General features: G+C 45.0%; 1 protein-coding gene across 1 annotated transcript; it reads left to right on the forward strand.

The window, feature by feature from the left end:
• Positions 1 to 718: 718 nt before the first annotated feature.
• On the forward strand, positions 719 to 27,537 carry LOC121551570 (glycogen [starch] synthase, muscle). Its single transcript, XM_041864278.2, is given in 17 exon segments — positions 719 to 898; positions 7,402 to 7,520; positions 8,510 to 8,691; positions 10,334 to 10,525; positions 11,550 to 11,735; positions 15,649 to 15,793; positions 16,051 to 16,168; positions 18,004 to 18,124; positions 19,940 to 20,046; positions 20,174 to 20,233; positions 20,860 to 21,052; positions 21,590 to 21,626; positions 21,629 to 21,715; positions 23,411 to 23,506; positions 24,083 to 24,246; positions 24,335 to 24,415; positions 25,677 to 27,537. Coding segments are annotated over 16 exon segments (2,136 nt in total). The 5' UTR covers positions 719 to 898; position 7,402; the 3' UTR covers positions 25,926 to 27,537.
• Positions 27,538 to 27,762: the final 225 nt, after the last annotated feature.

Here is a 27,762-nt window from a genome sequence, read left to right on the forward strand (position 1 = left end):
GGTTAGTGTGTGTGTGTGTGTGTGTGTGTGTGTGTGTGTGTGTGTAGCAGTGGAGGCTGCTGAGGGGAGGAAGGCTCATAATAATGGCTGGAAGGAGCGAATGGACTGGCATTAAACACATGGAAACCATGTGTTTGATGTATATGAGATGCCATTCCAACGATACCGCTCCACCCATTACCACGAGCCCGTCCTCCCCAATTAAGGTGCCACCAACCTCCTGTGGTGTGTAGAGAGATAGAGAGAGAGACATGCAAGAGGAAAAACTATAGGTTAGGTAAGGTTTCAAAGCATATAAGAACTGAGAGAGGGGCTTGCTGCATGGTCAAATGTCATTCTGTAGTCACGTTGTCGGTTGTACTTTCCGCTATACTCCCATCTGACACTCGACGAGCATTATAAATAACTTGCTTGCCCTTTTCTCTCTTCTTTGAAAAAAAAAAAAAGACCGAGCAATTGCTCACGTTTTTCACGAGTCCCTCTCCTTTGATTGACAACGTAGTTCACCAACCACAGTCCGGCTAAGTGACCTCAGTCAACCAATTGTAGGCTTTGGTTTGGGAAAACGACCCATTTTCCCCTGGGCGGGGACTGTAGCCTATAGAAATCAAGGTGCCAAGAACGCCATTCATGAATAATGTGAAAAGAAGGCGGGACTTTAGCGGTACAACCCCGCCCCCTTACGTGCAGCAATCCGCACACAGGCGTTTTTATCGTTTCGTCCATCAAAATGACATACTGTGCATTAAACCAATGAGGATCTCCAGCATTCGAATGAGACTTCCGCCCCCCTCTGCTATCTAGCTACTTTTTGACGTTTTTTTGTTGTTGATTGATTGAAACAGATGCCAATGTTGCCATAGCTTGCTTCACCGAATTGGGACGATACCGTCTTAGGGTAAGTAGCCTACACCACCTCAGTGGGGTTGATAATAATGCTATATTTTCTGGAAAGTGTAGCCTATGAGTACGTGTATTATTGCCGAGGTGAGGAGAGCGTCCTCTGGATCGCGATGTGTTTGCTGTCATAGACACACTGTGTTCTGGCTAGGCAAGCAGTCTTTTCTGATACAGTGTGTCTTCGCAATGTAACAGATGACAGCAAACACTTTACATTGTAACCATTATTAGTAGTAATGCAGTGTTTCATAATTATAAATGATAGTGTGTGTCTGTGTCGGAGGTGTGACTGAACTGTATGAGTGAAGAGGAGGACTCACAGACATGACTGTCTGTTCACGGAGTTCACAGAGCCTTACAGGCTTCTTTAGGATGTATAATGGAGTCCATTCATAGTCGGGAAGAGAAAGTAGCCTCAGACATGGTCAGTGTGACCTAGGCTATCATATGTGATTTATATTGCCCTGCCCTGGGCCGAGTGGGTCTCCTCTTTCAGGTATACACATCAGTCTTTTACATCGCTATCATTCATCAAATTTGCTCTTGTGTGTGTGTGTGTGTGTGTGTGTGTGTGTGTGTGTGTGTGTGAGTGAGAAGAGGGATGAAGAGTGTATTCACTCCATCATCATCACAAGTTTGTTACACTACAGTATTATGTACCCGCTCTACATGAAATGTATCTTTCTACATTGCCAAAAACCATGGGAGTTGGTTGTTGCCTGAGCCACGGCATGCCAACAGCCAACCAAACTTGGGTTGCTGCAAATAGTGTGGTAAATCACCCTGCAATATTTCATCATTGTGCTGCATGTCAACAGCATCGCTATTTCGCAAAAACGGAGAGGGGGGTTGTCACATTTTGTATTTTTCTGGCATGACAAGATTGTCTCGTCAGAACATGTCACTAAAATAGTGTAGTAACTTCCTGGTCCTAGGCTCTACTCCCCGCTCACCTACACCTCTCTCTTCCTCTCCCTCCCTCCACCTCCTCTACCTTCCCCCCTCTTCCTCTCCCTCCTCTTCTACCTCCCCCCCCCCTCTTCCTCTTCCTCCTCCTCTTCTACCTTCTTCCTCTTCCTCCACCTCTTCTACTTCCTCTCTCTTCCTCTCTCTCCCTCCACCTCTTCTACTTTCCCCTCTCTCCCTCCCTCCACCTCTTCTACCTTCCCCTCTCTCCCTCCTTCCGCCTCTTCTACCTTCCCCCTCTTCCTCTTCCTCCTTCCGCCTCTTCTACCTTCCCCCTCTTCCTCTTCCTCCCTCCACCTCTTCTACCTTCCCCCTCTTCCTCTCCCTCCCTCCCTCCACCTCTTCTACCTTCCCCTCTCTTCCTCCCTCCACCTCTTCTACTTTCCCCTCTCTCCTTCCCTCCACCTCTACCTTCCCCTCTCTCCCTCTCCCTCCCTCCACCTCTTCTACCTTCCTCCCTCTCCCTCCCTCCACCTCTTCTACTTTCCCCCTCTTCCTCTCCCTCCCTCCACCTCTACCTTCCCCCTCTTCCTCTCCCTCCCTCCACCTCTTCTATCTTCCCCCCTCTTCCTCTCCCTCCCTCCACCTCTTCTACCTTCCCCTCTCTCCCTCCCTCCCTCCCTCCACCTCTTCTACCTTCCCCTCTCTCCCTCCCTCCCTCCACCTCTTCTACTTTCCCCCCTCTTCCTCTCCCTCCCTCCACCTCTTCTACCTTCCCCTCTCTCCCTCCCTCCCTCCCTCCACCTCTTCTACCTTCCCCTCCCTCCCTCCCTCCACCTCTTCTACCTTCCCTCTCTCCCTCCCTCCCTCCCTCCCTCCACCTCTTCTACCTTCCTCCCTCTCTTCTTCCACTACTCTGCTTTACAGTTGATGTCTGTACTTCCACAAATATTTCTCACACACACACACAGATCACAGCCTCTCTCACTCACACTCACAAACAGATCACGTTCTCTCTCACTCTCTCACACACACCCATATGCACACACACACACAACACTGCATACTGTGTCTCTCGTTCATACATTCCTAGAACCCCATAAGACACAGAGGTGCTATTTGCAACAGCCTCTTCTCATGGACTTCTCAAGAGAATCAAGGTGTGTGCCAGTCTGACAGTTCTTTGGGCCGCGAAGGAGATTGCCAAACACTCAGCTCCCCAGCTGCTCTCCAACCGATATCCTGGTCTCAACAAATCTCATTTGAACATAAACCAACACTCCCATTCTGACAATTTTTATCCAGCCTTCTCAGTTTGTGAAGTAGACACGTGACTCATGAGTAGAGTCGTGACTCAATCAATCAAATTAATTTTATAAATCAAATCAAATTTTATTTGTCACATGCGCCGAATACAACAGGTGTAGACCTTACAGTGAAATGCTTACTTACAAGCCCTTAACCAACAATGCAGTTTTAAGAAAGAATACCTAAATAAAAAAATAAAAAAGATTTTTAAAGAGCAGCAGTAAAATAACAGTAGCGAGGCTATATACAGGGGGTACCGGTACAGAGTCAATGTGCGGGGGCACAGGTTAGTTGAGGTAATTGAGGTAATATGTACAGTGGGGGAAAAAAGTATTTAGTCAGCCACCAATTGTGCAAGTTCTCCCACTTAAAAATATGAGAGGCCTGTAATTTTCATCATAGGTACACGTCAACTATGACAGACAAATTGAGAAAAGAAATTCCAGAAAATCACATTGTAGGATTTTTAATGAATTTATTTGCAAATTATGGTGGAAAATAAGTATTTGGTCACCTACAAACAAGCAAGATTTCTGGCTCTCACAGACCTGTAACAACTTCTTTAAGAGGCTCCTCTGTCCTCCACTCGTTACCTGTATTAATGGCACCTGTTTGAACTTGTTATCAGTATAAAAGACACCTGTCCACAACCTCAAACAGTCACACTCCAAACTCCACTATGGCCAAGACCAAAGAGCTGTCAAAGGACACCAGAAACAAAATTGTAGACCTGCACCAGGCTGGGAAGACTGAATCTGCAATAGGTAAGCAGCTTGGTTTGAAGAAATCAACTGTGGGAGCAATTATTAGGAAATGGAAGACATACAAGACCACTGATAATCTCCCTCGATCTGGGGCTCCACGCAAGATCTCACCCCGTGGGGTCAAAATGATCATAAGAACGGTGAGCAAAAATCCCAGAACCACACGGGGGGACCTAGTGAATGACCTGCAGAGAGCTGGGACCAAAGTAACAAAGCCTACCATCAGTAACACACTACGCCGCCAGGGAATCAAATCCTGCAGTGCCAGACATGTCCCCTTGCTTAAGCCAGTACATGTCCAGGCCCGTCTGAAGTTTGCTAGAGTGCATTTGGATGATCCAAATGACACCGTGGTCCTCTGTAGCTCAGCTGGTAGAGCACGGCGCTTGTAACGCTAAGGTAGTGGGTTCGATCCCCGGGACCACCCATACACAAAAAAAATTATGCACGCATGACTGTAAGTCGCTTTGGATAAAAGCGTCTGCTAAATGGCATATTATATTATTATTATCCAGAAGAGGATTGGGAAAATGTCATATGGTCAGATGAAACCAAAATAGAACTTTTTGGTAAAAACTCAACTCGTCGTGTTTGGAGGACAAAGAATGCTGAGTTGCATCCAAAGAACACCATACCTACTGTGAAGCATGGGGGTGGAAACATCATGCTTTGGGGCTGTTTTTCTGCAAAGGGACCAGGACGACAGATCCGCGTAAAGGAAAGAATGAATGGGGCCATGTATCGTGAGATTTTGAGTGAAAACCTCCTTCCATCAGCAAGGGCATTGAAGATGAAACGTGGCTGGGTCTTTCAGCATGACAATGATCCCAAACACACCGCCCGGGCAACGGAGTGGCTTCGTAAGAAGCATTTCAAGGTCCTGGAGTGGCCTAGCCAGTCTCCAGATCTCAACCCCATAGAAAATCTTTGGATGGAGTTGAAAGTCTGTGTTGCCCAGCGACAGCCCCAAAACATCACTCCTCTAGAGGAGATCTGCATGGAGGAATGGGGGGGGGGGGAGCAATGCAAATAGTCTGGGTAGCCATTTGATTAGATGTTCAGGAGTCTTGTGGCTTGGGGGTAGAAGCTGTTTAGAAGCCTCTTGGACCTAGACTTGGCACTCCGGTACCGCTTGCCGTGTGGTAGCAGAGAGAACAGTCTCCCGAGTGGCGCAGTGGTCTAAGGCACTGCATCGCTGTGCCACTAGAGATCCTGGTTCGAATCCAGGCTCTGTCGTAGCCGGCCGCGACCGGGAGACCCATGGGGCGGCGCACAAATGGCCCAGCGTCGTCCAGGGAGGGGGGGAGAGAATGGCAGGCAGGGATGTAGCTCAGTTGGTAGAGCATGGCATTTGCAACGCCAGGGTTGTGGGTTCGATTCCAGTATGAAAAAATTTAATAAATAAAAAATGTATGCATCTGCTAAATGACTAAAAATTTTTAAAAAAATGAAAACAATCTATGGCTGGAGTCTTTGACCATTTTTAGGGCCTTTCTCTGACACCGCCTGGTATAGAGGTCCTGGATGGCAGGAAGCTTGGCCCCAGTGATGTACTGGGCCGTATGCACTACCCTCTGTAGTGCCTTGCGGTCGGAGGCCGAGCACTTACCATACCAGGCAGTGATGCAACCAGTCAGGATGCTCTCGATGGTGCAGCTGTAGAACCTTTTAAGGATCTGAGGACCAATGCCAAATCTTTTCAGTCTCCTTAGGGGGAATAGGCTTTGTCGTGCCCTCTTCACGACTGTCTTGGGGTGCTTGGACCATGATAGTTTGTTGGTGATGTGGACACCAAGGAACTTGAAGCTCTAACCTGCTCCACTACAGTCCCGTCGATGAGAATGGGGGTGTGCTCGGTCCTCTTCTTTTTCCTGTAGTCCACAATCATCTCCTTTGTCTTGATCACGTTGAGGTAGAGATTGTTGTCATGGCACCACACGGCCAGGTCTCTGACCTCCTCCCTATAGGCTGTCTCGTCGTTGTCGGTGATCAGTCCTACCACTGTTGTGTCATCGGCAAACTTAATGATGGTGTTGGAGTCATGCCTGGAGTACATGGCCATTAAGATGTTCAAACGTTCATAGATGACCAGCAGGGTCAAATAATAATCACAGTGGTTATAGAGGGTGCAGCAGGTCAGCACCACAGGAGTAAATGTCAGTTGGCTTTTCATAGCCAAGCATTCAGAGGTTGATAGGTCGTGGGGGTGGGGAGAGTGTCAAACAGCAGGTCTGGGACAAGCTAGCACTTCCAGTGAAGAGGTCAGGGTTTCATAGCCTCAGGCAGAACAGCAGAAACTGGAAGAGAGAGGGAGAGACACAGGAGAATTAGAGGGAGCATACCTGAGGTCACGCAGGACACCAGATAAGACAGGAGAATTAAACCAAATAGGACAGATTGACCCTATCCCCCAGGCACATAGACTATTGCAGCATAGATGGGGACAGGGCCAATCGTAACAACTGTAGCAGTGATGAATAAATAAATGTCCATTGGGGTGGAGGCAGAGTAAAGACTGTTGAGGGGGTGGGGGGGATGACCATAGGGGGAACAGCAGGCAGAGTAAAGACTGTTGAGGGGGTGGGGGGGATGACCATAGGGGGAACAGCAGGCAGAGTAAAGACTGTTGAGGGGGTGGGGGGATGACCATAGGGGGAACAGCAGGCAGAGTAAAGACTGTTGAGGGGGTGGGAGGGATGACCATAGGGGGAACAGCAGGCAGAGTAAAGACTGTTGAGGGGGTGGGGGGGTGACCATAGGGGGAACAGCAGGCAGAGTAAAGACTGTTGAGGGGGTGGGGGGGATGACCATAGGGGGAACAGCAGGCAGAGTAAAGACTGTTGAGGGGGTGGGGGGGGGATGACCATAGGGGGAACAGCAGGCAGAGTAAAGACTGTTGAGGGGGTGGGGGGACCAAGTGAAATTAAATAATAAAAATATGACATTTTTAGACCAGTACTTGGTACACACCACAAACACACACTCTTAAGTGACCTGGGTTGTGATGTTGAGTCAGTCATTTCCTACATTGTTTAAATGTTCACTCTTCTTGTACATTTTCGGGGCAGCAAACGGTTACATTTACTTCTGCGTCATGCATTTTTATCTCACCACTGCATTATACCCTTTGTCATAGGAGACATTGTAAACAAGCTGTGTATAGCGTCTAATTATGCTTTAAAATAGTGTATATTCAACCGGTAGATATTGAAGGCCGTCCGACAGCGCTACGCTAATGATAAGAATAAGAAATGACTTTATTGTCCATTTACATGGACATTTATTTTGTGAGGTTACTGATATGTAAAAAGGCTGGAAAGTGAGCACACACATTCACATTAACCCAATGGTATCTTTTAAACCTTTCCTCTAACCTAAATCTCACAAACTATTCCTAAGCCCATTTCATTTCCACCACAACGATGACCCCTATGTCTAGCTGTACATTTTCAGCTCTGCCAACTGAATATAATAATGTGTCTCATGACATGTCTAAACTCTGTGTGTTGTTCTTCTTTCCCAGCATGCCACTGGCTCGCAGCCTGTCCATCACCTCCCTGTCGGGGTTGGAGGAGTGGGATGAGGAGTTTGACCTGGAGGATGCCGTCCTCTTCGAGATCGCATGGGAGGTGGCCAACAAAGGTAACAGTGTGTGTGACTATATAAGTAATAACTCTTGGTTCTGTGTGTAACTGCAGTATATTAGTAATAACTCTTGGTTCTGTGTGTAACTACAGTATATTAGTAATAACTCTTGGTTCTGTGTGTAACTACAGTATATTAGTAATAACTCTTGGTTCTGTGTGTAACTGCAGTATATTAGTAATAACTCTTGGTTCTGTGTGGAACGACAGTATATTAGTAATAACTCTTGGTTCTGTGTGTAACTGCAGTAGATTAGTAATAACTCTTGGTTCTGTGTGTAACGACAGTATATTAGTAATAACTCTTGGTTCTGTGTGTAACTACAGTATATTAGTAATAACTCTTGGTTCTGTGTGTAACTGCAGTATATTAGTAATAACTCTTGGTTCTGTGTGTAACTGCAGTATATTAGTAATAACTCTTGGTTCTGTGTGTAACTGCAGTATATTAGTAATAACTCTTGGTTCTGTGTGGAACGACAGTATATTAGTAATAACTCTTGGTTCTGTGTGTAACGACAGTATATTAGTAATAACTCTTGGTTCTGTGTGGAACTACAGTATTAGTAATAACTCTTGGTTCTGTGTGTAACTGCAGTATATTAGTAATAACTCTTGGTTCTGTGTGGAACGACAGTATATTAGTAATAACTCTTGGTTCTGTGTGTAACTGCAGTATATTAGTAATAACTCTTGGTTCTGTGTGTAACTACAGTATATTAGTAATAACTCTTGGTTCTGTGTGTAACTGCAGTATATTAGTAATAACTCTTGGCTCTGTGTGTAACTGCAGTATATTAGTAATAACTCTTGGTTCTGTGTGGAACGACAGTATATTAGTAATAACTCTTGGTTCTGTGTGTAACTGCAGTATATTAGTAATAACTCTTGGTTCTGTGTGTAACTACAGTATATTAGTAATAACTCTTGGTTCTGTGTGTAACTTTAGTATATTAGTAATAACTCTTGGTGCGTGCCTCTGTGCAGTTGGTGGGATTTACACAGTGATCCAGACCAAAGCCCGTCTGACGGTGGAGGAATGGGGAGAAAACTATTTCCTGGTTGGTCCGTATGTGGAGAGTAACGTCCGCACCCAGGTAGAGCTGATCGAGCCCACCAACCCTGCCCTCAAGAGAGCCATAGACAAGATGAATTCCAGCGGATGTAAGGTACAGACCCACACAAGTTTGCTGGCCCTATTAAAGGACTTAAAGGGGCAATCTGCAGTTGCTACATCCATTTTTGGACTTCTAAATTAATATGTACCCATTTTGATTCTTTAAGAATATAACTTATATAAATGCCTCATGAGCTTAGCTTAACTGTCATACCCCACCAGATCCCAAAATATAAGCTCGTTTTACTCCAATGTTTGTAAACAAAGAAAATGTAAACAATCACCATATAAATTAAAACATGGTTAAAACTATCAATTTTATATCTAGGATGGTCAGTCCTTGTGTATGTGTGTGTGTACGTACAACTTCCTGAATTACCATTGGTTCTCGTTGTTGAGGTTGACAACAATAGAACAAAATATTAGCAATACATAACTTCTTCACATCCTTGCAATTGGAATGTTCTAGATAATGATGAGGTTAAAAGCAGTACTATGCCATTGTAGGCATTTCTAAGCAGTGTCCTTCAACAACCATGTTAATGTCTGCATTTTCAGACCAAAGTCAATCTGATGATTTGGACATGAAATGTAAAACATGCTAAACGGAGGAGATTGTCATTGCTTTTTGTCCCTCAAATGCTAACATTAGCATTTCTTAGCAGTGGCTAGTTTTTAAAAAGGTTGGATCACAGTCACTTCATGACTTCAACCTTGCGTCACGAGCCCCTGTGCACCCCAAGACCCCACCTAACACTGGTCCATGGCAGTGGCTTTCCCCAGGACACACACACAGTCTTGTATAACTAACCTTGTGGGGACACACAAGTCAGTCCCATTCAAAATCCTATTTTCCCTAACCCTTACACGAAAACCTAACCTAACCCTAGCTCCTAAACCTAATTCGGACCCTAGCACTAATTCTAACCTTAACCCAAAACCCCCTAGAAATAGCATTTGACCTAGTGGGGACCAACAAGTATAGTTAAACACACACACACACACACACACACACACACACACACAGTGTCCCTCTTTCTCTCTGTATTTCCTTCACTCTGTACTTCTCTCTGTCCTTGCCACTCTAATCTCTGGTATTTCTGTTAAAAGGTTAAAGGCTGTATCAGTGTCACACACACACTGCTGTCTATTTCTGGTAGGCAGAATGTAGCGTGTGTTTAGTGTGTGTAGTTCAAATGTGTGTGTGTGCCATGCTGAGTCAGTCGTTGGCATTCTAGGTGTGCAGGGTCATAGCAGTGCAGTGCACCATGGGAAAGCCCTGTGTGGTGAGGTCAGATCATTTGATTGGGGGAGAGCGATACTGTGCACTAATCATAATCGTCCTTACTTGAGGACTGGAAGTTGTGGAACATTTGTGTAAATCATTGTGTAAGCTCCCTGTTCTTCGTGGTATAAACAACAGGAAATTGTATTTTAATTCTCTGTACTCTGCAACTACAAATAAACATATACACTCTAGGTCCAGACTGTGACCACATTGAAAATATGCTAGTTGTGTAGCGACACTATGGCTAACAGCACCAGAGCTTGCCTGGCTAGCGAGCTACCTTTAAAACACTGATCCCAGTCTCTCTCTCTCTCTCTCTCTCTCTCTCTCTCTCTCTCTCTCTCTCTCTCTCTCTCTCTCTCTCTCTCTCTCTCTCTCTCTCTCTCTCTCTCTCTCTTTACCCTAGGTGTACTTTGGTCGTTGGCTGATTGAGGGGAGTCCGTACGTGGTGCTGATAGATGTGGCGTTCACTGCCTGGAACCTGGACAATTGGAAGAAAGAATTGTGGAACAACTTCTCCATCGGGGTGCCCTGGTTCGACCGTGAGGCCAACGACGCCGTCCTCTTTGGCTTCTTGACCGCCTGGTTACTAGGAGAGGTGGGTTGCTGGCAGGGAGGGTCAGGGATAATGGGTTACTAGGAGAGGTGGGTTGCTGTCAGGGATAATGGGTTACTAGGAGAGGTGGGTTGCTGCCAGGGAGGGTCAGGGATAATGGGTTACTAGGAGAGGTGGGTTGCTGTCAGGGATAATGGGTTAAGGGGGGTGTGGCCTACACACTGCTCACCATTATAACAGGGAAGTAGGTGGTTCTATCCAGTTGAATAATGGCTTGTGTCAGTGCAAGGTTGCAGTTCATTAGTCCCTCCCGAGTGGCGCAGTGGTCTAAGGCACTGCATCGCAGTGCTAGCTGTGCCACTAGAGATCCTGGTTCGAATCCAGGCTCTGTCATAGCCGGCCGCGACCGGGAGACCCATGGGGCGGCGCACAATTGGCCCAGCGTCGTCCAGGGTAGGGGAGGGAATGGCCGGCAGGGATGTAGCTCAGTTGGTAGAGCATGGCATTTGCAACGCCAGGGTTGTGGGTTCGATTCCAGTATAAAAAATAAAAATGTATGCACTCACTAACTGTAAGTCGCTCTGGATAAGAGCGTCTGCTAAATGACTAAAATGTAAATGTAATTAGTAACGTTGTCTTCCTCCAGTATCCTGGCCAATTATATTAACCCCACGTTGTCCTCCTCCAGTATCCTGGCCCATTATATTAACCCCACGTTGTCCTCCTCCAGTATCCTGGCCCATTATATTAACCCCACGTTGTCCTCCTCCAGTATCCTGGCCCATTATATTAACCCCACGTTGTCTTCCTCCAGTATCCTGGCCCATTATATTAACCCCACGTTGTCTTCCTCCAGTATCCTGGCCCATTATATTAACCCCACATTGTCCTCCTCCAGTATCCTGGCCAATTATATTAACCCCACGTTGTCCTCCTCCAGTATCCTGGCCCATTATATTAACCCCACGTTGTCTTCCTCCAGTATCCTGGCCCATTATATTAACCCCACGTTGTCTTCCTCCAGTATCCTGGCCCATTATATTAACCCCACATTGTCCTCCTCCAGTATGCAGCGCAGTGTGAGGAGCCTCCCCATATCCTGGCCCATTTCCATGAGTGGCTGGCAGGCCTTGGCCTGGCGCTATGCCGACAGAGACAGTTGCCCGTGGCAACCATCTTCACCACCCACGCCACCCTGCTGGGACGCTACCTATGTGCCGGCAGCGTGGACTTCTACAACAACCTCGCCGGTGTGAGTGATGTCATGATCTGTGGTGTGATGTCATGATCTGTGGTGTGTGTGTGTGTGTGTGGTCAGGGTTGGGATGTCATGTTTACAATGTTCTGATCGTTCTGTCTTTGTGCATCTTCAGCATCATTCACAGGTAACTGACCTCACAGTAAGTGTTGTAGGTCATTCTAGGTTATTTGAAGGTCAGCTGTATCACCCTAGCTAGTATCCTTTGCCCCGATCCTAAATCAACCCCTTACCCCTAGTCCCCTACTTAGTATTCACTAGTGTAGATCTGAAAGGGAACTGTTAACAGACTGATGATACCAATCTGATCCATCTAGAGTTACGCAAGTGTGTGGAAGGTGGGGCGGGCAGGACCTTAGCATTTTTAGCATGTTTGTTTTAGCATCTAGTGTGTCCTGTTTCATCGACCCTGGATTGCTCCATTAAAACAGTGAAAGCACTTATTTTATGTGCTATTTACTTGACCCATAACTGCTGAAAGTTACCCTAGGCACTACTCTAGATCAGATAAGATTTGGATAGGATTTTTTAATCATAAAAATCTAGTATATATATACATACATACATACAGTGAGGGAAAAAAGTATTTGATCCCCTGCTGATTTTGTACGTTTGCCCACTGACAAAGAAATGATCAGTCTATAATTTTAATGGTAGGTTTATTTGAACAGTGCGAGACAGAATAACAACAAAAAAAATCCAGAAAAACGCATGTCAAAAATGTTATAAATTGATTTGCATTTTAATGAGGGAAATAAGTATTTGACCCCCTCTCAATCAGAAAGATTTCTGGCTCCCAGGTGTCTTTTATACAGGTAACGAGCTGAGATTAGGAGCACCCTCTTAAAGGGAGTGCTCCTAATCTCAGCTTGTTACCTGTATAAAAGACACCTGTCCACAGAAGCAATCAATCAATCAGATTCCAAACTCTCCACCATGGCCAAGACCAAAGAGCTCTCCAAGGATGTCAGGGACAAGATTGTAGACCTACACAAGGCTGGAATGGGCTACAAGACCATCGCCAAGCAACTTGGTGAGAAGGTGACAACAGTTGGTGCGATTATTCGCAAATGGAAGAAACACAAAATAACTGTCAATCTCCCTCGGCCTGGGGCTCCATGCAAGATCTCACCTCGTGGAGTTGCAATGATCATGAGAACGGTGAGGAATCAGCCCAGAACTACACGGGAGGATCTTGTCAATGATCTCAAGGCAGCTGGGACCATAGTCACCAAGAAAACAATTGGTAACACACTACGCCGTGAAGGACTGAAATCCTGCAGCGCCCGCAAGGTCCCCCTGCTCAAGAAAGCACATATACAGGGCCGTCTGAAGTTTGCCAATGAACATCTGAATGATTCAGAGGAGAACTGGGTGAAAGTGTTGTGGGCAGATGAGACCAAAATCTAGCTCTTTGGCATCAACTCAACTCGCCGTGTTTGGAGGAGGAGGAATGCTGCCTATGACCCCAAGAACACCATCCCCACCGTCAAACATGGAAGTGGAAACATTATGCTTTGGGGGTGTTTTTCTGTTAAGGGGACAGGACAACTTCACCACATCAAAGGGACGATGGACGGGGCCATGTACCGTCAAATCTTGGGTGAGAACCTCCTTCCCTCAGCCAGGGCATTGAAAATGGGTCGTGGATGGGTATTCCAGCATGACAATGACCCAAAACACACGGCCAAGGCAACAAAGGAGTGGCTCAAGAAGAAGCACATTAAGGTCCTGGAGTGGCCTAGCCAGTCTCCAGACCATAATCCCATAGAAAATCTGTGGAGGGAGCTGAAGGTTCGAGTTGCCAAACGTCAGGTTCGAAACCTTAATGACTTGGAGAAGATCTGCAAAGAGGAGTGGGACAAAATCCTTCCTGAGATGTGTGCAAACCTGGTGACCAACTACAAGAAACATCTGACCTCTGTGATTGCCAACAAGGGTTTTGCCACCAAGTACTAAGTCATGTTTTGTAGAGTGGTCAAATACTTATTTCCCTCCTTAAAATGCAAATAAATTAATAACATTTTTGACATGCATTTTTCTGGATTTTTTTATATTTATTCTGTCTCTCACTGTTCAAATAAACCTACCATTAAAATTATAGACTGATCATTTCTTTGTCAATGGGCAAACGTACAAAATCAGCAGGGGATCAAATACTTTTTTCCCTCACTGTATATATACACTGCTCAAAAAAATAAAGGGAACACTTAAACAACACAATGTAACTCCAAGTCAATCACACTTCTGTGAAATCAAACTGTCCACTTAGGAAGCAACACTGATTGACAATACATTTCACATGCTGTTGTGCAAATGGAATAGACAACAGGTGGAAATTATAGGCAATTAGCAAGACACCCCCAATAAAGAAGTGGTTCTGCAGGTGGTGACCACAGACCACTTCTCAGTTCCTATGCTTCCTGGCTGATGTTTTGGTCACTTTTGAATGCTGGCGGTGCTTTCACTCTAGTGGTAGCATGAGATGGAGTCTACAACCCACACAAGTGGCTCAGGTAGTGCAGCTCATCCAGGATGGCACATCAATGCGAGCTGTGGCAAGAAGGTTTGCTGTGTCTGTCAGCGTAGTGTCCAGAGCATGGAGGCACTACCAGGAGACAGGCCAGTACATCAGGAGACGTGGAGGAGGCCGTAGGAGGGCAACAACCCAGCAGCAGGACCGCAACCTCCGCCTTTGTGCAAGGAGGAGCAGGAGGAGCACTGCCAGAGCCCTGCAAAATTACCTCCAGGAGGCCACAAATGTGCATGTGTCTGCTCAAACGGTCAGAAACAGACTCCATGAGGGTGGTATGAGGGCCCGAAGTCCACAGGTGGGGGTTGTGCTTACAGCCCAACACCGTGCAGGACGTTTGGCATTTGCCAGAGAACACCAAGATTGGCATATTCGCCACTGGTGCCCTGTGCTCTTCACAGATGAAAGCAGGTTCACACTGAGCACATGTGACAGACGTGACAGAGTCTGGAGACACCGTGGAGAATGTTCTGCTGCCTGCAACATCCTCCAGCATGACTGGTTTGGCGGTGGGTCAGTCATGGTGTGGGGTGGCATTTCTTTGGGGGGCCGCACAGCCCTCCATGTGCTCGCCAGAGGTAGCGTGACTGCCATTAGGTACCGAGATGAGATCCTCAGACCCCTTGTGAGACCATATGCTGGTGCGGTTGGCCCTGGGTTCCTCCTAATGCAAGACAATGCTAGACCTCATGTGGCTGGAGTGTGTCAGCAGTTCCTGCAAGAGGAAGGCATTGATGCTATGGACTGGCCCGCCCATTCCCCAGACCTGAATCCAATTGAGCACATCTGGGACATCATGTCTCGCTCCATCCACCAACGCCACGTTGCACCACAGACTGTCCAGGAGTTGGCGGATGCTTTAGTCCAGGTCTGGGAGGAGATCCCTCAGGAGACCATCCGCCACCTCATCAGGAGCATGCCCAGGCGTTGTAGGGAGGTCATACAGGCACGTGGAGGCCACACACACTACTGAGCCTCATTTTGACTTGTTTTAAGGACATTACATCAAAGTTGGATCAGCCTGTAGTGTGGTTTTCCACTTTAATTTTGAGGGTGACTCCAAATCCAGACCTCCATGGGTTGATAAATTTGATTTCCATTGATAATTTTTGTGTGATTTTGTTGTCAGCACATTCAACTATGTAAAGAAAAAAGTATTTAATAAGATTATTTCATTCATTCAGATCTAGGATGTGTTGTTTAAGTGTTCCCTTTATTTTTTTGAGCAGTGTATATATATTTTGCAAGTTATTTATTCAATTCACTTTATCTTATGGTAGGTAATAGCTTAATCTTGTTCTCTCTCTCTCTCTCTCTCTCTCTCTCTCTCTCTCTCTCTCTCTCTCTCTCTCTCTCTCTCTCTCTCTCTCTCAGTTCAACTTGGATAAGGAGGCGGGGGATAGACAGATCTACCATCGGTATTGTCTGGAGCGGACAGCGGCGCGCTGCGCTCATGTCTTCACCACCGTCTCCCAGATCACAGCCGTTGAGGCAGAGCACCTGCTCAAGAGGAAACCAGGTGTGTTTGTGCACGTGCGTGTGTGCGTGGGTGTACATGCCTGTCACAGTAATTGCTCTCAAGTCTGTCTCTGTTTTTTAACCTTTTAACCTCTTTGTTTGTTCTTAGTTGACTGTCTGGCTAACCTCTCCTCTCCTGTTCTCTTTCTCCATCTCCTGTTCTCTCTCTCCCTCACTCTCTCTCTCCCTCTCCCGTTCTCCCTCTCTCCCACGCCCCTCTCTCTCTCTCTCCTTCTCCCCCGCCACCCCACCCCACAGACATAATCACCCCTAATGGGCTGAACGTGAAGAAGTTCTCTGCCATGCATGAGTTCCAGAACCTGCACGCCCAGAGCAAGAACCGGATCCAGGAGTTCATCAGAGGTCACTTCTATGGGTCAGTGGGGTCACCACCCAAACACAAACATATTATATATGCATACTGCTGGCCCACTGGGAACAGATGTCATTTCAATGTCTATTTTTGATTGGCATTATGTTGAGTTGTCAACTAAGGTGAAATCAACAAAAAATGTCACCATAACATTGGATTTAGCTTAAAAGTTGGGTGGGAAAGAAAGACAAAATTCCCTTATGTAGATTTTTTTTGTTGTTGCATTTTTCCACGTTGATTCAACATCATCAACAAAACAAATTATGAAGCGGAAACAACGTTGATTCAACCAGTTTTTGCCAAGTGGTGGGAGTGTTACCTCTTGGGCTCTTCACCTATCATATTAATAGACAACCCTGGAAACAGCCTCTTGTTAGAACCTAACTGGCACTTTATCATTTGCAGGGTTTGATACTGCGACCAAAACAGTCGCATTTGCGACCTTTTGACTTGGCAGTGCAACACATTTTTAATTGGTCTTAAGGATGCCCGTGAATTTATTTTACCTGGTCACATTAGTTTTGAGTTCACAATTTCCTTTTTTTAAATCATGATTTACTGAAACATTCATGTGACATTTTGGAAACCCTCCGGGGCAGTCGATCATCCCAGTCAGTGGGGGCCAGTGACATATTTTTTATTTTAATAATGCCATTTTAAATCTAGGCTATATAATTGATTTAAAAATCAGATGTATTCCCAATGCTTTTCATTCGTTATGTCGATTATTTATCACACACGGGCTGCACACACAGCCTATAGATAATCTGATGGGCAGAGAGATCGCGCAGCTCTCAAACAGCTGGTTGTTGCGTGGGGGAAAGATATTCCAAGTTATGATATCTACTAGTAAATGCTACTCCCCACTTTATTAATGTAAAACATTTTCGTGGTAACGTTTGTTTTAGATCAAGTATTGTTTTTCTAATTCTGCCCTCTAAAGGATTTTGCAGAAAGTACACATGGCACTTTGAAATCTGCAATAAATACATTTTACACATTATTTTAAGTCTATTTTCTTTGCTATTGCAGTAAATCTATCCAAACGATTGTAAGAACACAAGGGCATACTAATTTAAAAGATGGCTAGTCATTATTATCCTGGTTCTGTATGGAATGCAGACACATTATGGGACACAGGACCGGTCACTATCAATTACTGACTGGCTAGGGCCCTAGCAGTGATGGGTAGCTTGGCCCCGGGCTGTGTGCATGGCCTTCTGTCAGAAGTTTCCAATGGCCTTTAAAGGAAAATTCCACTCAAAAGCTATCTTTTGGTATTTGTTTCATTAGTCCACTGTTGATACAGTCCCAAAATGTTTTGCATGTCAGCAATAAAGTTTTCAAGATATAGAACTTTCAGAAAACAGAACGTGTCACAGTGTGATGCATTTTCTAGATCTTAAACTTAATTGCTGACATTTTGGGACTGTATCAACAGTGAACTAATTAATGAAATGACAAAAATATAGTTTTTGAGTGGTATTTTCCTTTAATTAGGTAAGATTCTCAATCTCGTTATCTAATTCTAGATACCCCAACCCTCATTTTAATGCTTTAAATCTTCAGTATGGCGCACAAGTGAATAAATGAATGATGTGGTTGTACCAGGGTTGGGGTCAATTCCATTTCAATTCAGGAAATAACCTGAATTCCAATTCCAATTCTCATAGAGAAGCATTGTGGAAAATTGGAATGTCAGTTTACTTTCTGAATTGACTGAATTTAAATGAAATTGACTCCAACCCTGGTCTGGAAATGTGGTCAGGTGATGTCAGGTTTGCATCATTGCATCATTTGGTCTCATCTTGAATGGTTTTTGTTGTCCCACCTGACAGGCACCTGGACTTTAACCTGGACAAGTGTCTGTTCCTGTTCATCGCTGGGAGGTATGAGTTCAGCAACAAAGGGGCTGATATCTTCTTGGAGGCTTTGGCCAGACTCAACTATCTACTGAGAGTAAGCTGTGTTTGTGTGTGTCCGTGTCCGGCACTGTGTCCGTGGCACTGTGTGTGTGTGTGTGTACACACGTGTATCAGAGGATGTGTTTGTTTGTCTGTGCTATTCTAAACAGTGCATTCGGAAAGTATTCAGACCCCTTGACTTTTTACACATTTTGTTACTTTACAGCCTTATTCTCAAATGGTAAAAAATCACTAATCTAGACACAACACCCCGTAATGACCAAGCAAAAACAGGTTTTTAGAAAATTTTGCAAATGTATTACAAAACCCCCCACGGAAATATCACATTTACATAAGTATTCAGACCCTTTACTCAGTACTTTGTTGAAGCACCTTTGGCAGCGATTACAGCCTCAAGTCTTCTTGGGTATGACGCTACAAGTTTGGCACACTTGTATTTGGGGAGTTTCTCCCATTCTTCCCTGCAGATCCTCTCAAGCTCTGTCAGGTTGGATGGGGAGCGTCGCTGCACAGCTATTTTCAGGTCTCTCCAGAGATGTCTGATTGGGTTCAAGTCCAGGCTCTGGCTGGGCCACTTAAGGACATTCAGAGACTTGTCCTGAAGCCACTCCTGCGTTGTCTTGGCTGTGTGCTTAGGGTCGTTGTCCTGTTGGAAGGTGAACCTTCGCCCCAGTCTGAGGTCCTGAGTGCTCTGGAGCAGGTTTTCATCAAGGATCTCTCTGTACTTTGCTCTGTTAATCTTTCCTTCGATCCTGACTAGTCTCCCAGTCCCTGCAGCTGAAAAACATCCCCACAGCATGATGCTGCCACCACCATGCTTCACTGTAGGGATGGTGCCAGGTTTCCTCCAGACGTGACGCTTGGCATTCAGGCCAAAGAGTTCAATCTTGGTTTCATCAGCACAGAGAATCTTGTTTCTCATGGTCTGAGAGTCTTTAGGTGCCTTTTGGCAAACTCCAAGCGGGCTGTCATGTGCCTTTTACTGAGGAGTGGTTTCCATCTGGCCACTCTACCATAAAGGCCTGATTGGTGGAGTGCTGCAGAGATGGTTGTCCTTCTGGAAGGTTCTGCCATCCCCACAGAGGAACTCTGGAGCTCTGTCAGAGTGACCATCGGGCCCTTCTCCCCCGATTGCTCAGTTTGGCCGGGCGGCCAGCTCTAGGAAGCGTCTTGGTGGTTCTAAACTTCTTCCATTTAAGAATGATGGAGGCCACCGTGTTCTTGGGGACCTTCAATGCTGCAGAATATTTTTGGTACCGTTCCCCAGATCTGTGCCTCGACACAATCCTGTATTGGAGCTCTACGGACAATTCCTTTGACCTCATGGCTTGGTTTTTGCTCAGACATGCACTGTCAACTGTGGGACCTTATATAGACAGGTGTGTGCCTTTCCAAATAATGTCCAATCAATTGAATTTATCACAGGTGGACTCCAATCAAGTTGTAGAAACATCTCAAGGATGATCAATGGAAACAGGATGCACCTAAGCTCAATTTCGAGTCTCATAGTAAAGGGTCTGAATACTTACGTAAATAAGGTATTTCTGTTTTTTATTTTTAATACATTTGCTAAAATTTCTACAAACCTGTTAGCACTTTGTCATTATGGGTTATTGTCTGTAGATTGATGAGGGAATTTTAAAAAATCAATTTTAGAATAAGGCTGTAACGTAACAAAGTGGAAAAAGTCAAGGGGTCTGAATACTTTCCGAATGCACTGTATGTGCCTGTGTGTGTGTACATACCCATTCACTCTACCAGCTTGTCTGTCGGTCGGTCGGTTAGTTAGATGTAGGTATTTACTCCCTCACTTTCTTTTTGTCTCTCTCTCTCTCTCTCTCTCTCTCAGGTCAACCACAGCGATGTGACTGTCGTTGCGTTCTTCATCATGCCTGCGCGGACAAACAACTTCAACGTGGAGACACTGAAAGGCCAAGCAGTCAGGAAGCAGCTCTGGTAATGATCAACACCATCATCATAGCTGTTTCCTGCCACAGAGAGAGACACTTGCATGTGAAAAAATAAGAACTTATGTATTTATAGTGACTAATAACTTGACTTTGTTTTAACCTCCTCATGGCAGGGATACAGCTCATACAGTGAAAGAACGCTTCGGAAAGAAACTTTATGAATCACTGCTGGTGTAAGTGGACCTCTATGAATCCCCATTTGTGCTGTTGAACTACCAGTACAATAACTATACTGTAAACCCATATGATTCACTGTACTGTAAACCCATATGATTCACTGTACTGTAAACCCATATGATTCACTGTACTGTAAACCCATATGATTCACTGTACTGTAAACCCATATGATTCACTGTACTGTAAACCCATATGATTCACTGTACTGTAAACCCATATGATTCACTGTACTGTAAACCCATATGATTCACTGTACTGTAAACCCATATGATTCACTGTACTGTAAACCCATGTGATTCACTGTACTGTAAACCCATATGAATCACTGTACTGTAAACCCATATGATTCACTGTACTGTAAACCCATATGAATCACTGTACTGTAAACCCATATGATTCACTGTACTGTAAACCCATATGAATCACTGCACTTGAACCATTATTACTCTAAGAGAACTTCTATACACTACAGTATGTATGAATGACTTTTTCTTAGTTAAAGAGAAGGGAAACCCACACACATTTTATTCAAGCTTACGTGTCTGCCTCTTGGCCTTCATCAGAGCTTTTGTGCTAGTTTGTATTTTACCCCTTAGTAAAATCTACCTCTGTCCTGGATTAGTGGGCAGTTGCCGGATGTGTCCAAGATGCTGGACAAGGATGACTTCACCATGATGAAGCGTGCCATCTTTGCCACCCAGAGGCAGTGCCAGCCTCCCATCTGTACCCACAACATGCTGGAGGACAGCAACGACCCCATCCTCACTTGCATTCGCCGCATTGGTCTGTTCAACAGCTCTGCCGACCGCGTCAAGGTAGATTGATTGATTTGAATTGATTAGATCATTAGAAGTAGTAGACTGCTCCAGCCAGACTACTTTACGTAGCCTACGTAAAAATTATCCAGGATAAAAACACAAAGGCATTTTTCATTGTGTCCTGATTTGGCAGTGAGATGGCAGGTGGGCTAGACTGACACTTTACATGCATTCAGTGCAATTAAAAACAACAGGTATTTCAAATACATAACCGTCATACCGTTTGACCCACAGCTATGCAGTGGGCCGGGGCCCATGGTTTCTAGTCCAGACTGGCCTGTGCATCAGTAGTAGGATAGTGTTATAGGAATGACATTTGTGACACGTGACACCAGTCTGGACTAGAAACCATGGGCCCTGGCCCACTGCATAGCTGTGGGTCAAATGGGTTCAATTGCTTAGAAATAATTATTATTCTGCAGTGATTGGAAGACTTGTAAAACTGGTGTAAATAATATGGTGGAAGCCCATCTATCTTTCATCTTGTGAACTCCATCCTCATCCCCTGCTTCGTGCTTCCCATAATCCTTTTAGGTGATCTTCCACCCAGAGTTCCTCTCCTCCACCTCTCCCTCCTGCCGATGGATTATGAAGAGTTTGTAAGAGGCTGCCATCTTGGAGTGTTCCCCTCTTACTACGAACCATGGGGATATACACCAGGTAGACTCTTAAAGATGCTATGAACCATGGAGATATACAGTGCCTTGCAAAAGTATTCACACCCCCTTGGCGTTTTTCCTATTTTGTTGCATTGCAACTTGTAATTTAAATTGATTTTTATTTGGATTTCATGTAATGGACATACACAAAATAGTCCAAATTGGTGAAAAAAAAATTAAGAATCTAAAAAATAAATAACGGAAAAGTGGTGCGTGCATATGTATTCACCCCCTTTGCTATGAAGCCCCTAAATAAGATCTGGTGCAACCAATTACCTTTAGAAGTCACATAATTAGTTAATAAAGTCCACCTGTGTGCAATCTAAGTGTCACATGATCTCAGTATATATACACCTGTTCTGAAAGGCCCCAGAGTCTGCAACACCACTAAGCAAGGGGCACCACCAAGCAAGCGGCATCATGAAGACCAAGGAGCTCTCCAAACAGGTCAAGGACAAAGTTGTGGAGAAGTACAGATCGGGGTTGGGTTATAAAAAAATATCAGAAACTTTGAACATCCCACGGAGCACCATTTTAAATCCATTATAAAAAAAATGGAAAGAATATGGCACCACAACAAACCTGCCAAGAGAGGACCGCCCACCAAAACTCACGGACCAGGCAAGGAGGGCAATAATCAGAGAGGCAACAAAGAGACCAAAGATAACCCTGAAGGAGCTACAAAGCTCCACAGCGGAGATTGGAGTATCTGTCCATAGGACCACTTTAAGCCGTACACTCCACAGAGCTGGGCTTTACGGAAGAGTGGCCAAAAAAATAAGCAAACACATTTGGTGTTTGCCAAAAGCCATGTGGGAGACTCCCCAAACATATGGAAGAAGGTACTCTGTTCAGATGAGACTAAAATTGAGCTTTTTGGCCATCAAGGAAAACGCTATGTCTGGGGCAAACCCGAGAACACCATCCCCACAGTGAAGCATGGTGGTGGCAGGATCATGCTGTGGGGATGTTTTTCATTGGCAGGGACTGGGAAACTGGTCAGAATTGAAGGAATGATGGATGGCGCTAAATACAGGGAAATTGTTGAGGGAAATTTCAGTCTTCCAGAGATTTGAGACTGGGACAGAGGTTCACCTTCCAGCAGGACAATGACCCTAAGCATACTGCTAAAGCAACACTCGAGTGGTTTAAGGGGAAACATTTAAATGTCTTGGAATGGCCTAGTCAAAGCCCAGACCTCAATCCAATTGAGAATCTGTGGTATGATTTATAGATTGCTGTACACCAGCGGAACCCATCCAACTTGAAGGAGCTGGAGCAGTTTTGCCTTGAAGAATGGGCAAAAATCCCAGTGGCCAAGCTTATAGAGACATGCAGCTGTAATTGCTGCAAAAGGTGGCTCTACAAAGTATTGACTTTGGGGGGGTGAATAGTTATGAATGCTCAAGTTTTCTGTTTTCTTGTCTTATTTCTTGTTTGTTTCACAATAAAACATATTTTGCATCTTCAAAGTGGTGGGCATGTTGTGTAAATGAAATGATACAAACCCCCCAAAAATCTATTTTAATTCCAGGTTGTAAGGCAACAAAATAGGAAAAATGCCAAGGGGGTGAATACTTTCGCAAGCCACTGTACACCAGGTAGACTCTTAAAGATGCTATGAGATATGGTTGTCTTGAACATTGGCTGTATATACAAGTATATTTACTTCAATCTCTGTCTCTGTCTCTCTCAGCTGAGTGTACAGTCATGGGGATCCCCTCGATCTCTACCAACCTTTCTGGGTTCGGCTGCTTCATGGAAGAACACATAGCTGACCCCTCAGCATACGGTGTGTTCCCTGTGTGTTCAGAATATACAGTATGCGTCCAAGCCAAAGTTATTTACTGTCTTCCAAGGGGCTGATAAAAACATTCTACATTTAGAAAAGTAATGGTCCCAATAAAAAATTATTAACCAATAAGGCCTGAGAGGGTGTGGTATATGGACAATATACCACGGCTGAGGGCTGTTCTTATGCACGACGCAACGCGGAGCACCTGGACACAGCCCTTAGCCGTGGTATATTGGCCATATCACTAACCCCCGAGGTGCCTTATTGCTATTATAAACTGGTTATCAACGTAATTAGAGCAGTAAAAATAAATGTTTTGTCATACCAGTGGTATACGGTCTGATATACCACAGATTTCAGCCAATCAGCATTCAGGACTCGAACTACTCGGTTTATAATATGCCATTTAGCTGAGGCTTTTATCCAAAGCGACATACAGTCATACATGTATACATTGTACGAATGGGTGGTTCCAGCGGGAATTTGAACCCACAACCTTTTGCGTTTAGAAACACCATTCTCTACCAACTGATCTCCAGTAGATTTGACTAATGCTGTTGTACTCTACCTCAGGAATCTACATCCTTGATCGACGGTACAGAGGGGTTGATGAGTCGTGTAATCAGCTCACATCGTACCTGTTCCAGTTTTGCCAGCAGAGCCGGCGTGCCAGGATCATCCAGCGGAACCGCACCGAGCGCCTGAGTGACCTTCTGGACTGGAGATATCTGGGCAGGGTGAGACCTTTCACCTTTGCCAAGAGGAGAAATGTCAACCGTTCTACTACAACTATCATCTTATCTCTCTCTCTGCTCTTTCTCTCAGTATTATATATCAGCTCGTCACATGGCCCTGGCTAAAGCCTTCCCGGATACCTACTTCTACCAACCTCATGACTCTGAGACTGTAAGTCTATGAGTGTGTCTGTCTGTCTGTCTGTATGGTGAGGAGATGCTGTTTCCTCCTTTTGGGTAACAATGGGTACTTAGTTTAAATAATTCTACACCATTGGAAACTACCTAGTACCTAATGGTGCCCGGGGGGGATTAGTAAAAAAATTGTTCTTTACCCATTCGCTAGGAATTTGCTGTAGTGTACCTTTTAGTTGGACTGTTGTTATAACAGTGGTTTCTACTCAATTACCTGGAGGCCTGAGGGTTATAACAGTGGTGTTTACTCAATTACCTGGAGGCCTGAGGGTTATAACAGTGGTGTCTACTCAATTACCTGGAGGCCTGAGGGTTATAACAGTGGTGTTTACTCAATTACCTTGAGGCCTGAGGGTTATAACAGTGGTTTCTACTCAATTACCTGGAGGCCTGAGGGTTATAACAGTGGTGTTTACTCAATTACCTGGAGGCCTGAGGGTTATAACAGTGGTGTTTACTCAATTACCTGGAGGCCTGAGGGTTATAACAGTGGTGTCTACTCAATTACCTGGAGGCCTGAGGGTTATAACAGTGGTGTCTACTCAATTACCTGGAGGCCTGAGGGTTATAACAGTGGTGTCTCCTCAATTACCTGGAGGCCTGAGGGTTATAACAGTGGTGTCTACTCAATTACCTGGAGGCCTGAGGGTTATAACAGTGGTGTCTACTCAATTACCTGGAGGCCTGAGGGTTATAACAGTGGTGTCTACTCAATTACCTGGAGGCCTGAGGGTTATAACAGTGGTGTCTACTCAATTGCCTGGAGGGCTGAGTGTCTGCGGGTTTTCCCTCTTCCCTTGTACTTGATTGATCAGTTAAGGTCATAGATTAATTAGGCACTCCCCTCACCTGGTTGTCTCGGTCCTAATTGGATACTATTTGAAAGGAACTAACAAAAACCAGCAGACACGGCCCTGAAGGGATTCAGTTGGACATCCCTGGTTTATTTCATCTGTAAAATAAGATGTACATCTGGATTAGTACATTTTATGAGAAAGTGTGTCAGAGATGACGCATACTGCTATGCTACTCTGGCTGCGTTTAGACAGGCAGCCAATTCGGATCTTTTTAAACGAATTAGTCTTTTGGCCAATCAGATCATCTCTGAAATAGATCTGATGTGATTGTTCAAAAGATCAATTGGTGAAAAACATATCAGAATGTGTATGCCTGTCTAAACACAGCATTGTGTGTTGTCTGTGTCTTACCCTCTAAACCCCACCAACATTTATTTTCAGGCCCAAGGTTTCCGTTACCCTAGACCAGCCTCTGTGCCCCCATCTCCGTCTCTGTCGCGCCACTCCTCCCCCCGCCACAGCGAGGCAGAAGAAGAGGATGACCGCTATGATGAAGATGCGGAGGCAGAGAAAGACCGCTTGAACATCCGCCAGCCCTTCACCCTGCCTAGTAAAAAGGGTCCAGCCTTGCCTTACACCCTCCCAGGTGTCAATGGAGAGAAAAACGGAGCCACCAGTGTGAAAAACTGAGTCTCTCTCTCACATACACACACAAACGTACACATGCCGACACTCACTACAAGAACTGTTACACAACATACATGTTACAAACACACCACTCTTATCTTGACTGTCTCCACTTACATAATATAGATCCGACAACTGCTGAAGAGATGAGCTATTACAGTATTCCAGTATATGTTATTAATCCAGCACCCCGAAGGTCTTCCAAACCTCCGTGCACCTCAGCCTGTGTGAGCAACCTGTACTGAAATGGAGGAAGAGAGGGAAAGGAAATAGATGGCTAACGGGGCGACATTTCCTTGAGTTAAAAAGCCCAGCATTGAGATAACAAAGTGGGGTAACTTTGAGTATATAGGACGGTTACCTCTGGTCAATAATCTAGGTTACCTCTGGTCAATAATCTAGGTTACCTCTGGTCAATAATCTAGGTTACCTCTGGTCCACAGGAGGCTGCTGAGGGGAGGAACAGATGGAATAATGGCTGAAACCATGTGTTTGATGCATTTTAATACCATTCCAGGTATTCTGCTCCAGCATTTACCACGAGCCCTTCCTTCCCAATTAAGGTGCCACCAACCTCCTGTGCGCTGGTCCTTAAATCTAGGAATTTATTAAATCCAGCCAACATTGCTAGTGTAGACTAACATTAGTTGTAACTAAGGCTAAGATAATCATATGATAACCAGTGGATAAAGAAAGTAGGGCTAATTAGTCTTGCTAACAAGGGCAAAGGCATTGACCCACTATGTCATAGTCACACAACCAACCCAACAGCAGCACTTTTCCTGTCGCGCTGTAGCAGGAACAGAAACCTGTTTAAACAGCAGCAGCACTTTTCCTGTCGCACTGTAGCAGGAACAGAAACCTGTTTAAACAGCAGCAGCACTTTTCCTGTCGCGCTGTAGCAGTAATATAAACCCAAACACCAGCAGCACTTCCCTGTGCTAGGAAACAGATAAGCGACACTTAGAGCTGGGCCCATAGAGTGAGACTAGATGTTAAATAACCCGTTTTATTTGCATGGACAATGCCATTGATGGCTTCCACCACAGATACAAAGATGAGTCCTCTATCTAACTCTATGGCTGAGCCTCAGAACGTCCTGCTGAAAAGCCTCCTGCTGAAACAGGCTCCCATTCGTTCAGAGATTCAGACCTTTCTGTGGGTGTGTTTGTCTCTGAGCGTTGTACTGTACTTGAACCGGCAAGCCTGTGTGTAAAAACTGTCGATAGGTCACCTTTTAACCTTTCAGTCAGTGAGCCAGTGTTTGAGTGTTTTTCTTTGTGTGTGTGTGTGGGCAGTATGTATGTTTGTGACGTATAGAGATGGAACACTGATTCTGCCTGCACTCTTTGAGGTTTAGGTAAAAGGTGGGCGTCCGTCCTGAGAAGCTAGTCGTGTTTTTAGATGACAGACTGTATTAGAGGAGCAAAGGGAAAGGGTCACAGATAATGGCGGGGGTCACAGTTTTGGGTGTATCCCATTCCCAGCTGTGCACAGCCAGAAAACAGGAGATGAGTTGATCCAGAGCCCACACTGCCTGTGTCAGTTTGTTTGTGTTACAATCACACACCAGATGATGAGAAAATAAAGTATATTCTCTGTATTAATGATGAAACACTGGACTCTTCTCTTTGTTGGGGTTTACTACAACAGGAAATACTGAGAGCTTGGCATTTATAAGGTTCTATCTGCATTTGTCAAAATGGAGTTATTGACATAGCCTTGTTCTGTTCAATGTTCTCTACCTATGTAGTACTCTAAATACTCCAATTCATGTTAAGTTCATAAGGATACAAGATAAAAATACATTAAAACCAATGAAGGTTCAGAAATGTAAAGC

Source organism: Coregonus clupeaformis, chromosome 19 (assembly GCF_020615455.1).
Source record: "Coregonus clupeaformis isolate EN_2021a chromosome 19, ASM2061545v1, whole genome shotgun sequence".
NCBI lineage: Eukaryota > Metazoa > Chordata > Actinopteri > Salmoniformes > Salmonidae > Coregonus > Coregonus clupeaformis.